General features: G+C 37.9%; 1 protein-coding gene across 12 annotated transcripts in view; it reads left to right on the top strand.

The window, feature by feature from the left end:
- Sclt1 (sodium channel and clathrin linker 1) overlaps nt 1-14,856 on the top strand; it is a 158,444-nt gene that overhangs the window by 50,480 nt on the left and 93,108 nt on the right. For 8 of the 12 annotated variants that reach the window (XR_005500249.2, XR_005500251.2, XM_039101816.2 and 5 more), the window contains 2 exons: nt 1,657-1,727; nt 3,579-3,629. The exons of 2 other annotated variants lie outside the window; for them this stretch is intronic. Coding sequence is in view for 8 of the 10 variants with exons in the window: in XM_039101816.2 (XP_038957744.1) it covers nt 1,657-1,727; nt 3,579-3,629 (122 nt within the window). In the remaining 2 variants the exon portion in view is untranslated. 12 annotated transcript variants of the gene reach the window in all.

Below are 14,856 nucleotides of genomic sequence, written 5' to 3'. Positions count from 1 at the left end.
TCAGCACGAAATCATATAGGGGGCTGTTGCCCTGCTGCTAAGGTCAAAGTCTGATGTGTCAGAAGGCCCTGAGCTCAGTGCAAAATGGTAGACTCCTTTGTCAGTGAGGCTTTCTCTTCTCAACCTGAGGGATCCTAGCTCCCACACTCTATACCTAGGAAATGTCATATAGCCTTGGTTATGATTACAGGTTCAGCTTCCTTTCTCTGGACAAGAAGCCTTTTAGCTAGCACTGAGATTCCTGGAATGCTTCCCTATGCTACTGAGACATCTCAGTACCTTAGCATTCTGCCAGTGACCTTTGCCCATCCTGAATATTCCAACATCCCCTTCCCCAAAACTGTATAACCCTTGATTCACCCCAAGTAAAGTTGATCTGTCTCCCTAAAGCTGGTCTTGGTATATCATTATTACTGTTCGTACTCACTGGCTGTCTGAAACCCTGTTCATCACTCTGCCCATTTTGTCCTCATGGGCCAGTAGTAGCAAGGACCCCAGGGAGAAGGGAGGCCTGAAGATGACCAAATAGACTTAACAGACACCCCGTAGCCAAATGAAGAGCTATAGATTGAAAGCTACTTAGAGAAGAATTTGTCTTCACCAGACAGGAGCACCCTAAATGGTTATCTAATTACAAGTGACATAAGCAACAGTAAATACACTCAGGAGGTTACACTTATATAGTTACACATGAAGCATGTATGACAATAATAAAGAATAAGACTATGAATTTGGAAGGGATATATGCAGTAAAATGTGGGAGGGGTGGAGAGAAGAAAGAAATGATATACATTTTTATTTTAAACGGGCTTACAGAGATGTAAAAGAATAAAGAAGAGAATGGGCAAAGAAATGATAATGGGGTAAATCTGACTGAGCACACTTGTACTTTTACATGTTATAATGAAGCCCATCATTTTATACATTATAATGAAAATAAAATAAAACACGAAATACAAATAAGCTGCCACAGATGAATATTCCTGGAAGCAGTCAGAAAGATAGGAAGAATAAGCTATATATAATAAGACTATCTATATTATAAATTGATTTTAAAATAAAAAAAATTGGGCCAGAAAGATGACTTGGTAGATAAAGGGTGCTGCCAAGACTGAAAACCTGAGTTTAATCCCTGAGACCTATCTATGTGTTAGAAGGAAAGAACTGATTTCCACAAGTCAGCTTTTGACCTTCATGTACTGTGGCATGTGTCTTTCTCCAATAAGTACATGGAATTTTCAATTTTTTAAAATTAACCAGATAAATTAGCAACATTTCTTGAGCTTAACCTCAGGGATAGATACAGGTTTTGTCCCACCCATCCCACTAACATTGTTCTACAAGATACAGCATTGAATCCATAACTTGTAGCACTTTTCAGGTTTGTACACATGTTGAGGGGTAAAAGATCAGCCAGAGAAAGTACTTGTACAGCAATGCAGGGTCCGGTAGTTTGAAGCAGAATCCATGGGAGTAAAGTGATGGAGGTTTCTTCTTGAAGACACAAGGTTACATTTGCCCTCAAAAGATGTAGTCATTAGCAAGATTCTTTTTTTTTTTTTTTTTGGTTTTTCCTTTTGGCTTATATGCTTTATGTTGTTAAAAATACAGTTCCTAAGTGTTCTAATTAATGTTTTTGATTTGTTCTTATGACAGACTAACCACCACTTCCTGAAAACAGTAACTGAACAAAACATGGAGATTGAGAAACTTCGAAAACAACTTAGGTATTTTTTAGACATGAGTTTTGTTTTGTCTGTTTGTTTTTTATTAATTACATTCATTCAGGGAGATTTGTTATAATAACATAGATTTTTCCTATTATTTTTCTTTCTCCCTTTTATTAAACCTTGACCTTTTTCTCCTAACTGCTTTTAATATTCTTTCTTTGTTTTGTGCATTTGGTGTTTTGACTATTATGTGACAGGAGGAATTTCTCTTCTGGTCCAATCTATTTTGAATTCTGTAGGCTTCTTGTATGTTTATGGGCATCTCTTTCTTTAGGTTAGGGAAGTTTTCTTCTATAATTTTGTTGAAGATATTTATTGACCCTTTAAGTTGGGAGTCTTCACTCTCTTCTGTACCTATTATTCTTAGGTTTGATCTTCTCATTGTGTCCTAGATTTCCTGGATGTTTTGGGTTAGGAGCTTTTTGTGTTTTACATTATCTTTGAGGGTTGTGTCGATGTTTTCTATGGTGTCTTCTGCCCCTGAGAGTCTGTCTTCTGTCTCTTGTATTCTGTTGGTGATGACTCCAATGACATCTATAACTCCTGATCTCTTTCCTAGGTTTTAACTCCACGATTGTCTCCCTTTGTGCTTTCTTTATTGTTTCTATTTCCATTTTTATATCCTGGATTGTTTTCTTCAATTCCTTCACCTGTTTCGTTGTGTTTTCCTAAAATTCTTTAAGGGATTTTTGTGTTTACTCTTTAACGGATTCAACTTGTTTACCTGTGGTGTCCTGTATTTCTTTGTGTGTGTGTGTGTGTTTTTTTTTTTTTTTCCTTTTTTCGGAGCTGGGGACCGAACCCAGGGCGTTGTGCTTGCTAGGCAAGCACTCTACCACTGAGCTAAATCCCCAACCGTCCTGTATTTCTATATGGGAGTTATTATGTCCTTCCTAAAATCCTCCATCATCATTATGAGATTTGCTTTTAAATCCACATCTTGTGTTTGAATATCCAGTATTTGCTTTGTGAGAAACTGGGCTCTGATGATGCCAAGTAGTCTTGTTTTCAGTTGCCTCTTGCCTCAGGTTGTCTCTGGTGTTAGCTTGTCTTGCTTTCTCTGACAGTGGCTTGACACTCCTGTAAGTCTTTGTGTCAGCACTCCTGTAGACCTGTTTTCTTTCAGCAGGATCTGGGAACAGAGAGTTACTCCTGGGTTTGTGTGAACTGAAGCCTCCACGTGGGTCACTTGGAGCAGTAGAGTTGGTCTTACCTCTGCTCTCAGGTGTGTAGGTACTCCTGGTGACTGGCTTCAGTCTCTCGGTGCAGGCAGAAACTGGAAGGGTCCTGCCCCTGACTGCTTCTAGTTCCCTGTGTCTAGAGGGCACAGATGGCACTAGGCGATTTCCTCTTGGGTTAAGAATATGGGCAGAAAGTAGTTGACTCCTCTGAGTTCTCAGGAGTATAGGCACTTTTTAGGGTCCAGCTCTCTCTACCATGGAATTTGAGTACAGGGAGCTCCTATATTCCTGCCAATCACTGCTCCTATATTCCTGTATCCAGAGGGCACTAGGCAGGTTCCTCTTTGGCCAGGAATGTAAGCAGAAGTCAACTCTGGTCTTTATTATTTCTTTCCTTGCACTGATTTGGAGGTAAACTTTTCCAAGATCTTGAGTTTTATTATTCGACTATATCTGATTTTTTTACTAGGCATTTGTAACCCTCAGGTTCCAGTGTGTTGTGATCTCATTCTCATTTGATTTTAAGTATTGTTTTATTTCCCTCCTGATTCCTTTAGTGACTCAGTATTTAGAAATGTGCATGTCTTAGGGTTTTACTGATATGAACAGACACCATAACCAAGGCAAGTTTTATAAAAGACAACATTTAATTGGAACTGTCTTGCAGGTCAAGAGGTTCAGTCCAGGATCATCAAGGCAGAAACATGGAAGCATCCAGGCAGGCATAGTACAGGAGGGGCCGAGAGTTCTACATCTTCATCTGAAGGCTGTTGTGGGAGACTGACTTCCAGGCAGCTAGTTTGAGGGTCTTAAGCCCACACCCACAGTAACACTCCTATTCCAACAAGACCATGCCTTCTAGTAGTGCCACTCTTTGGGCCAAGCATATACAAACCATCACAGAGTACTTTGCACCTTTTGGGTGGAATAGTTCATAGGTGTCTGTTAAGTGCATTTGATCTATAATATAGTTTAATTCTGAAGTTTGTTCATATATTTTATCTGGATGGCTTAGATGATGAGAATGATTACTAAGAATGAAATGTTATTGAAGGCACCCACTATTGTTGTTTTGAAGGGGTTTTTTGGCTTTTAGGACTAGAAGAGTTGGTTTATGATAATGATGTTGTAGTATTGGGTGTATATAATGTTCACTGTACTTGAATCCTTCATCAATATGAATTGGCTATCCTTTTTTGTTTTGTTTGTTTTGCCTTCTTTTAACAAAATCTTTTAAAGAAGCAAAACAAAGTGAATCAGTGAGCAATCAGGAACAGCTTGGAAAAATTTAAATGATAGGGACTGGGGAGATGACTCAGTGGATAAGATCTGCAAACATTGGACCTAAAGTCAGATCCCTAGCAGAGCTATAAAAGGCTAAGCATAGCTCTGCATGACTGTAGCCCTGAAGAGGGCAGGAGAGGAGAATTGTAAGAGTTTGTGGCCTTTACCCTTGCTGAGAAAATGGAGAGCCTTGTTTTCTGTGAGAGACCATGAGTAAGACAAAGAGCAATAGAGGAAAAGACTCCATGTTCTTCTCTGAACTCCACATATGTGTACATAAGTTAGCATTAGAGACAAACATACCTATGTACACACTGTGCTAACACACACCTTATGTAAACAATGAGTAAAATTGAAGAAGTAGACATTTGCAGTGACAGAATGAGAAATCTCAGCAAAGAAATATAAAAATCTAAAAACAAAACAGAAAACTGAAAGCTACTGTGCCAGACAAAATTCAGTTCTTTAGTTTGCGTCCTTATATTTTAGATTAATGTAATTTGGAATAAATTGTTCAGAAAGAGAGAGACAGAGAGAAAGAGAGATAGAAGGTCTATAACAGAAAGAGACTAAAAGAGGTACGGTAATCTAATTGTTCTTGATAATTTTTTTTACTTTCCATTTACCAAAATAATTGTGTAGGTTAAAAAACATTGTTATTTATAAGGGTGAGCTTAATCAAATAAAACAATGTATTCATGGAAATGTGGTATGTCAGAATTAACATTATGAGTCAGTGGAACCATTATATTGTGAATACTTTGTATCTGTAAGAAAGTTTTATCGGAATTTTCCTTTCAAAATTTATTTTTATATAGGTATATGGGTTTAGTATCTAAATTGAGATGCAAAACTTCACAGAATTTTTTTAATAAAATAATCTAAAGATTTTGCTGGGAAAACATGGTTTTTATACTTAAATTCATTTTAAACATTAAAACATGAATATTATTTATGTTCATGGTATAATGCTTCTTGTTTTAAGTCATATACACATTGTATATGGGAAAATATTTCTTATTCAACATTTTTTTATCTATGTCTTTTTTATCGGATATTTTCTCTATTTACATTTTAAATGTTATCTCCTTTCTTGGTTTCCCCTCCACAAACCCCCTATTCCATCCTCTCTCCCCCTGCTTCTATGAGGTTGTTCCCTCTCTCATCCACCTACTCTCTCCCACCTCCAGCCCTGGCATTCCCCTATACTGGGCATCAAGCCATCACAAGACCAAGGGTCTTTCCTCCCATTGATGCCCACCAAGGCCATCATCTGCTACATATGCTGTTGGAGCCATGTGTACTCTTTGGTTGGTGGTTTAGTCCCTGGGAGCTCTGTGGTGTCTGGTTAGTTGATATTGTTGTTCTTCCTATGGATTGCAAACCCCTTCAGCTCCTTCAGTCCTTCAGCTCCTTCTAACTCCTCCATTGGGGACCCAGTGCTCAGTCCAATGTTTTACTGAGAGCATTCGCCTCTGTATTTGTTAGGCTCTGACAGAGCCTCTCAGGAGACAGCTATACCAGGCTCCTGTCAGCAAGTGCTACTTGGCATCACCAATATTGTCTAGGTTTAGTGTCTTTATATGGTGGTATAGCCAGTTGAAGCAGACTCTGGATGGCCTTCCCTTCATTCTTTGCTCCACACTTTGTCTCCGTATTTCCTCCCTTGAATATTTTGTTCTCCCTTCTAAGAAGGACTGAAGCATCCACACTTTGGTCTTCCTGACCTTCGTGTGGTTGGGGAATTTTAAAATGTAAGCTAAAATAGAAAAGACTGATAAGTAAGAGCCAAAGATAATTGGACAAAGACTTAGAGAAAACATTTCAAAGGTCATCGCATGCTGAAAAATGAAAGCTAAGCAATATGACATAACTATTACAGACTTGAGTGGTTTTGAGTTTTGTTTTGAAAGTTTGGCATATTTACATATACACAAAGTGTTGACTTAGAAGTAAAATCAAGTCTAAGAGCAAAATTAATTTATTTTATAAGTCTTATACTCAGAGCATGAAAGTAATTTAATATAATAATTTTAGTTTGCAAATATTTTTACTACAGGCTATCATATGAGGTCAGGTATAAGATTTCTCTCGTGTTCCATTGTCTTGGTACTGAAAATGTTTTGGATTTCTTAGTGTTTCAGATTTTTTGTATTTCTTGGTTCAGAATTCTTCGTCTATATTAGTATTAATTTATACTCAAAAATTAATGCCAGAATTATAAAATGGAAACTTGACATAAAGACACCCACCTGTAATCTTATCACTTAAGTAGAGTCAGGAGAATTGTGAGTTTGAGGCTAACCCATGTAAAACCCATGTCTCAAAAAAAAATGTTTCTTTCTTCTCTCTCCTTTCCCTCTCCTGCCCTCCCTCCATCTTTCTCTCTTTGTGTTTGTGTGTGTATGTGTGTAAAAATGCATGTTTATGTGTATAGATTGAAAGTAGAATATAATGTCTAAAAGAGAATAGTATACATTAACATTGTTCAACAATTTTTAAATAATAGTCTCTATTCACTATAGACATTTTAGCTATAGAGACATGTATCCTTATTTAATATGTATAGTAGAAATACTAAATATATATATATATATTTGTTTCTAAAATAAAAACATTTCTAGCAGTTTTATTCCCTAACTTAGTCATTGTTTCTGAGAACTGTGGCTATTTGTAGAATTTGGGAGCTGCAGTCAGGCTACTTGTTTATCACCAAGGGAACAGCATGTAAAATGTCACAATTACTTGTGTGAAAAACAAGGTATCAACAACAAACATTCATGTATTTCATATAAAGTTATAATTAAATGTCAAAACATAGATCTAAAAAATATTGTTTACATTAAACAGATACAGAATTGTAGTTGAAAATATGCAATAATAACATATATCTTGGTTTAACTTGAACTTCAAAAACAAAGAGGAGAAGGACCACCAAATAATACTGAAAGCTTTGTCATGACAGTTGAAAACAATGAGTCATCTAACATTGTGTTTAACTCTGAACTCAAGGCCCAGAAAAGACGACAAGGAAAAAACAATCACTGTAACTTAGTAGTATGACTTAGAATGCAAAGCTAGGTCTTGGAAGAAAGTTGAGTAAGGAAATTGGTTCATCATAAGGACCTGCAGTCATGTACTAAGAAATAAATTGGATATGGAAGATTCATGCTGAGAGGGAAATTGAAGAACTTGGGGTTAGAGGTCAAGGTAAACTATTGCAAAGTTGATCTGGCAGAGAGCATAGTAATAGCCATTTGATTTAACTTCCCACTGTTTAAACTACATGGAACCAAAGGTTTGATCTATCTCATCTACTTAGGGTTTTCCAATAGACTCAAGGAAAAGCTAAGTTGGAATTCACATCTTTTCATTGCTAATCTCACTGAGATGCTAAGCAGGGATCACTGACAGTATTCACAGCCATAAAGAATCAAGAGTGAGTGTTGACTGGAAAAGAAAGCACTATGAGTGGATATGTTTATTTTTGACATCTGTGAGGAACATTCATCTGGTTTTGGACTTTCGGTGTAAAGATTGCGACTTGAGATTAAATAAGTTGAAAATGATAATGCTGGTTTGAGTATTGTGCTGTCCGTAAGCAACTTTGCCATAATATTTACCAACGGTATTCTATAGCTCAACATTAAGCAGTTCAGAGTTGTATACATAAAACTATGCCTGCTTTTCCTGCCACAGATTTGAATGAGCATAAGGATAAGCAGATGCTTCTTTGAGGGGAAGAGTGTTGCTTTCAAGCTTGACAGATTCTGAATGATGGGCATATTGACATTACCAAAATTCAGTTTTGAGATGAGCTATATTACCATGCCAAGAAAAAGTAAATTAGGAATTCTTTAAACACATTTATACTTACACTGAAACACAGTTTCATTTGTTGTCTGATAATATGATTTCAAAAGCTAAAATCTTGTGAACATATAATTAACGCTTCTTTTGTTTCCGTGTTTGACAGTTGTAGAGATACGCTGCCACAGCACACGAGGCTCTTGAGGCTGTGTTCTCCAGCTTCACTCCCTGGCCCTCCTTAGTGATGTCATGTGCACAGTGCTCCGTCATGTGCACAGTGCTCCGTCATGTGCACAGTGCTCCGTCATGTGCACAGTGGCTGTTCCTCAGACGCATTGCTTCCATCTCTCCCCTTTTGATCAGTATTCTGTTTCTCAGAAAATTTGTTCTCTCCCTCCCTCCACTTGCTTTCTCTAGGAAGGTATTTTCCTGTACTAGATTTTTACTCTTTTATTTTTTTTATTTATTTATATTTATACTCTAGATTTTATTCCCTTCCTGGTCCACCCTCCAACTGTTCCACATCCCATACCTCCTGCCCACCACACGCCAAGGATCTCCTCACCCCACCCACCCCTCCAGACCTCTAAACTCCCTGGGGCCTCCAGTCTCTTGAGGGTTAGATGCATCTTCTCTGACTGAACCCAGACCCAGGAGTCCTCTACTGTATATGTGTTGGGGGGTCTCATCTCAGCTGCTGTCTGCTCCCTGGTTAGTGATCCAGTGTCTGAGAGATCTCGGGGTTCCAGGTTAATTGAAACTGCTGGCCCTCCTCCCAGGTCACCCTCCTCCTCAGCTTCCTCCAGCTTTTCCTAACTCAACCAGAGGGGTCAGCAACTTCTGTTCACCGTTTGGGTGCACACATCTGCATCCGACTCTTGCAGCTGCCTGTTGGATCTTTTCAAGGGCAGTCACAATAGATCCCTTTTTGTGAATACCCCAATCGCAGATACACTTTGCACTCACTCATTTAATTGAAATTTTATGTTGTTTCTCCGTGGATGTTTTTCATTTCATTATATTTGCTTGTATTACATATTCAGCACAGTGACCTCAAATTCTGCATCTTGGATATGTTTGAAAGAAAGGGAGCCAAGCATGATGGCACACACCTTCAATTCCAGCACTAGGAGGACAGAGGCAGGCAGAGAGCTCTCTGAGTTTGTGATCAGGCTAAACTATATAGTGAGTTCCAATAGTGGGATTTTATCCTAAAAATATATATTGTCATTTGAATGTATGCTTTAGAAGTTTTGCGTTTTATCTGTGGTAGGGTACTTATTTGACATTTGAAAAACCTTGAGTTTATTAATCTACTCTGAAGATGGCCTGAAGCACTAGCATATAGATTCATATTAACTTCTCAAATTTAGCAAAAATAATTGAGAAAGTTGAAGTTAGGAGTGGTTTGGGGTCAGTCATGGAAGACTTGATGTCACTCTGTGTAGCCACTGACATGAAGTGATGTGATCAAATTTTATTTTTGAAAAAATATTTTAAGGAAAGCATAAAAAGTGAAAGGAGATAAGAATTAAAATAATTTTTAAGTAATTTTGTTCAAAATAATTTTAAATGGTTGTGGCTTTATTTACGGTCTTAGTGTTATACTGGACTTTTTAGCTAATAGCCAGTTATCAGTAAATACATACCATACATGTCCTTTGTCATTGCCCTTGCTAAGCCTCTCTCATGTAAGCCCCTGCTGAAACCCCCTCTGGCTTTCTTTTCACACCCCCTTTCTTTTTGTCCTTTTCTTAAAATGGTCTTTCAAAATTAAAATCTGATTATGCTGCTTGCTTCATTGTCAGTGACTGCCCAGAATGACCTATGCCAGGCCAATCCTCACTGCAGCTTTCTGACTGATTTTTCTGAACAAGCCACATCGTAGCTTGTCTAAAATTCCTTTTTTTAACAAATATCCTCCCGATTTTAAAACTTCAACTCAAGTGTCATATTTTAAATAATCTTTTCTTTTTTTTTTATTTATTTATTTATTTATTTTTTTATTATCTTGAGTATTTCTTATATACATTTCAAGTGTTATTCCCTTTCCCGGTTTCCGGACAGACATCACCCTCCCCCCTCCCCTTCCTTGTGGGTGTTCCCCTCCCAAACCTCCCCCCATTGCCACCCTCCCCGCATAGTCTAGATCACTGGGGGTTCAGTCTTAGCAGGACCCAGGGCTTCCCCTTCCACTGGTGCTCTTACTAGGATATTCATTGCTACCTATGGGGACAGAGTCCAGGGTCAGTCCATGTATAGTCTTTAGGTAGTGGCTTAGTCCCTGGAAGCTCTGGTTGCTTGACATTGTTGTACTATTGGGGTCTCGAGCACCTTCAAGCTCTTCCAGTTCTTTCTCTGATTCCTTCAACGGGGGACCTATTCTCAGTTCAGTGGTTTGCTGCTGGCATTCGCCTCTGTATTTGCTGTATTCTGGCTGTGTCTCTCAGGAGCGATCTACATCCGGCTCCTGTCGGTCTGCACTTCTTTGCTTCATCCATCTTGTCTAATTGGGTGGCTGTATATGTATGGGCCACCTGTGGGGCAGGCTCTGAATGGGTGTTCCTTCAGTCTCTGTTTTAATCTTTGCCTCTCCCTTCCCTGCCAAGGGTATTCTTTTTCCTCATTTAAAGAAGGAGTGAAGCATTCACATTTTGATCATCCGTCTTGAGTTTCCTTTGTTCTAGGGATCTAGGGTAATTCAAGCATTTGGGCTAATAGCCACTTATCAATGAGTGCATACCATGTATGTCTTTCTGTGAGTGGGTTAGCTCACTCAGGATGATATTTTCCAGTTCCAACCATTTGCCTACGAATTTCATAAACTCGTTGTTTTTGATAGCTGAGTAATATTCCATTGTGTAGATGTACCACATTTTCTGTATCCATTCCTCTGTTGAAGGGCATCTGGGTTCTTTCCATTTTCTGGCTATTATAAATAAGGCTGCGATGAACATAGTGGAGCACGTGTCTCTTTTATATGTTGAGGCATCTTTTGGGTATATGCCCAAGAGAGGTATGGCTGGATCCTCAGGCAGTTCAATGTCCAATTTTCTGAGGATTCTCCAGACTGATTTCCAGAATGGTTGTACCAGTCTGCAATCCCACCAACAATGGAGGAGTGTTCCTCTTTCTCCACATCCTCGCCAGCATCTGCTGTCACCTGAGTTTTTGATCTTAGCCATTCTCACTGGTGTGAGGTGAAATCTCAGGGTTGTTTTGATTTGCATTTCCCTTATGACTGAAGATGTTGAACATTTCTTTAGGTGTTTCTCAGCCATTCGGCATTCCTCAGCTGTGAATTCTTTGTTCAGCTCTGAACCCCATTTTTTAATAGGGTTATTTGTTTCCCTACGGTCTAACTTCTTGAGTTCTTTGTATATTTTGGATATAAGGCCTCTATCTGTTATAGGATTGGTAAAGATCTTTTCCCAATCTGTTGGTTGTCGTTTTGTCCTAACCACAGTGTCCTTTGCCTTACAGAAGCTTTGCAGTTTTATGAGATCCCATTTGTCAATTCTTGATCTTAGAGCATAAGCCATTGGTGTTTTGTTCAGGAAATTTTTTCCAGTGCCCATGTGTTCCAGATGCTTCCCTAGTTTTTCTTCTATTAGTTTGAGTGTGTCTGGTTTGATGTGGAGGTCCTCGATCCACTTGGACTTAAGCTTTGTACAGGGTGATAAGCATGGATCGATCTGCATTCTTCTACATGTTGCCCTCCAGTTGAACCAGCACCATTTGCTGAAAATGCTATCTTTTTTCCATTGGATGGTTTTGGCTCCTTTGTCAAAAATCAAGTGACCATAGGTGTGTGGGTTCATTTCTGGGTCTTCAATTCTATTCCATTGGTCTATCTGTCTGTCTCTGTACCAATACCATGCAGTTTTTATCACTATTGCTCTGTAATACTGCTTGAGTTCAGGGATAGTGATTCCCCCTGAAGTCCTTTTATTGTTGAGGATAGCTTTAGCTATCCTGGGTTTTTTGTTATTCCAGATGAATTTGCAAATTGTTCTGTCTAACTCTTTGAAGAAATGGATTGGTATTTTGATGGGGATTGCATTGAATCTGTAGATTGCTTTTGGTAAAATGGCCATTTTTACTATATTAATCCTGCCAATCCATGAGCATGGGAGATCTTTCCATCTTCTGAGGTCTTCTTCAATTTCTTTCCTCAGTGTCTTGAAGTTCTTATTGTACAGATCTTTTACTTGCTTGGTTAAAGTCACACCGAGGTACTTTATATTATTTGGGTCTATTATGAAGGGTGTCGTTTCCCTAATTTCTTTCTCGGCTTGTTTCTCTTTTGTATAGAGGAAGGCAACTGATTTATTTGAGTTAATTTTATACCCAGCCACTTTGCTGAAGTTGTTTATCAGCTTTAGTAGTTCTCTGGTGGAACTTTTGGGATCACTTAAATATACTATCATGTCGTCTGCAAATAGTGATATTTTGACCTCTTCTTTTCCGATCTGTATCCCCTTGATCTCCTTTTGTTGTCTGATTGCTCTGGCTAGAACTTCAAGAACTATATTGAATAAGTAGGGAGAGAGTGGGCAGCCTTGTCTAGTCCCTGATTTTAGTGGGATTGCTTCAAGTTTCTCTCCATTTAGTTTAATGTAAGCAACTGGTTTGCTGTATATGGCTTTTACTATGTTTAGGTATGGGCCTTGAATACCTATTCTTTCCAGGACTTTTATCATGAAGGGGTGTTGAATTTTGTCAAATGCTTTCTCAGCATCTAATGAAATGATCATGTGGTTCTGTTCTTTCAGTTTGTTTATATGATGGATCACGTTGATGGTTTTCCTTATATTAAACCATCCCTGCATGCCTGGGATGAAGCCTACTTGATCATGGTGGATGATTGTTTTGATGTGCTCTTGAATTCGGTTTGCCAGAATTTTATTGAGTATTTTTGCGTCGATATTCATAAGGGAAATTGGTCTGAAGTTCTCTTTCTTTGTTGGGTCTTTGTGTGGTTTAGGTATAAGAGTAATTGTGGCTTCATAGAAGGAATTCGGTAGGGCTCCATTTGTTTCAATTTTGTGGAATAGTTTGGATAATATTGGTATAAGGTCTTCTATGAAGGTTTGATAGAATTCTGCACTAAACCCGTCTGGACCTGGGCTCTTTTTGGTTGGGAGACCTTTAATGACTGCTTCTATTTCCTTAGGAGTTATGGGGTTGTTTAACTGGTTTATCTGTTCCTGATTTAACTTCGATACCTGGTATCTGTCTAGGAAATTGTCCATTTCCTGAAGATTTTCAAGTTTTGTTGAATATAGGTTTTTATAGTAAGATCTGATGATTTTTTGAATTTCCTCTGAATCTGTAGTTATGTCTCCCTTTTCATTTTTGATTTTGTTAATTTGGACGCACTCTCTGTGTCCTCTCGTTAGTCTGGCTAAGGGTTTATCTATCTTGTTGATTTTCTCAAAGAACCAACTTTTGGTTCTGTTGATTCTTTCTATGGTCCTTTTTGTTTCTACTTGGTTGATTTCAGCTCTGAGTTTGATTATTTCCTGCCTTCTATTCCTCCTGGGTGTATTTGCTTCTTTTTGTTCTAGAGCTTTTAGGTGTGCTGTCAAGCTGCTGACATATGCTCTTTCCTGTTTCTTTCTGCAGGCACTCAGCGCTATGAGTTTTCCTCTTAGCACAGCTTTCATTGTGTCCCATAAGTTTGAGTATGTTGTATCTTCATTTTCATTAAATTCTAAAAAGTTTTTAATTTCTTTATTTCTTCCTTGACCAGGTTATCATTGAGTAGAGCATTGTTCAATTTCCACGTATATGTGGGCATTCTTCCCTTATTGTTATTGAAGACCAGTTTTAGGCCGTGGTGGTCCGATAGCACGCATGGGATTATTTCTATCTTTCTGTACCTGTTGAGGCCCGTTTTTTGACCAATTATATGGTCATTTTTGGAGAAAGTACCATGAGGAGCTGAGAAGAAGGTATATCCTTTTGCTTTAGGATAGAATGTTCTATAAATATCCGTTAAGTCCATTTGGCTCATGACTTCTCTTAGTCTGTCGACATCTCTGTTTAATTTCTGTTTCCATGATCTGTCCATTGATGAGAGTGGGGTGTTGAAATCTCCCACTATTATTGTGTGAGGTGCAATGTGTGTTTTGAGCTTTAGTAAGGTTTCTTTTACATATGTAGGTGCCCTTGTATTTGGGGCATAGATATTTAGGATTGAGAGTTCATCTAAATAATCTTTTCTAAGTCATTTTTTTCTTTCTTCCCTTTAAAGCCTAATGTCTTCTATAGTACATTTATAGACTAAATGCTGATCTGTTATGATATTTTAATACTTTATTATATATAATTGTGTACATTTACACTCTCCTCACTAATCTGTAAGGTCCACAAAAGATGGTAAGAAAATAGTTTGAGTGATTAACTTATAAAATTAAATATCTAAATTGTCTTTCATTGGGAGGATGAGTAAACTAATTTAATTATATTCATTTAATTATATTGCTCTTCAATCTTGCAGAGGCACAACTGATTTCTTAGCCTCTCATTATTCAGAAAAAGTTTGTATTAATACTCTTTACTCAGATACTGAGGATTGGGTGACTGCTTAGTAGTGTGATGTCCAAGTGAGTGCACCTTATTAATCATTTTGATATAGTTGTCAGAAGCCATTTTGTGTTTTCTATTATAGATCCACCCTTTAAATTATATTGGATAAGTAAATGGCTTTATTGAAGAACATAAGAGTTGATGTTATACAAGTACAGTTCTTGATCTCATGCTATCATTTTGAATGTAATAGATAAATTATGTAAATTAAAGTTTATGTATATTCATTGTTTTTGTTTCTAGTCATTTTTACAACT

The sequence above is a fragment of the Rattus norvegicus genome, chromosome 2, assembly GCF_036323735.1.
Source record: "Rattus norvegicus strain BN/NHsdMcwi chromosome 2, GRCr8, whole genome shotgun sequence".
NCBI lineage: Eukaryota > Metazoa > Chordata > Mammalia > Rodentia > Muridae > Rattus > Rattus norvegicus.
Note: the sequence above shows the minus strand (reverse complement) of the source record. Positions and strands in the feature narration are given on the sequence as shown.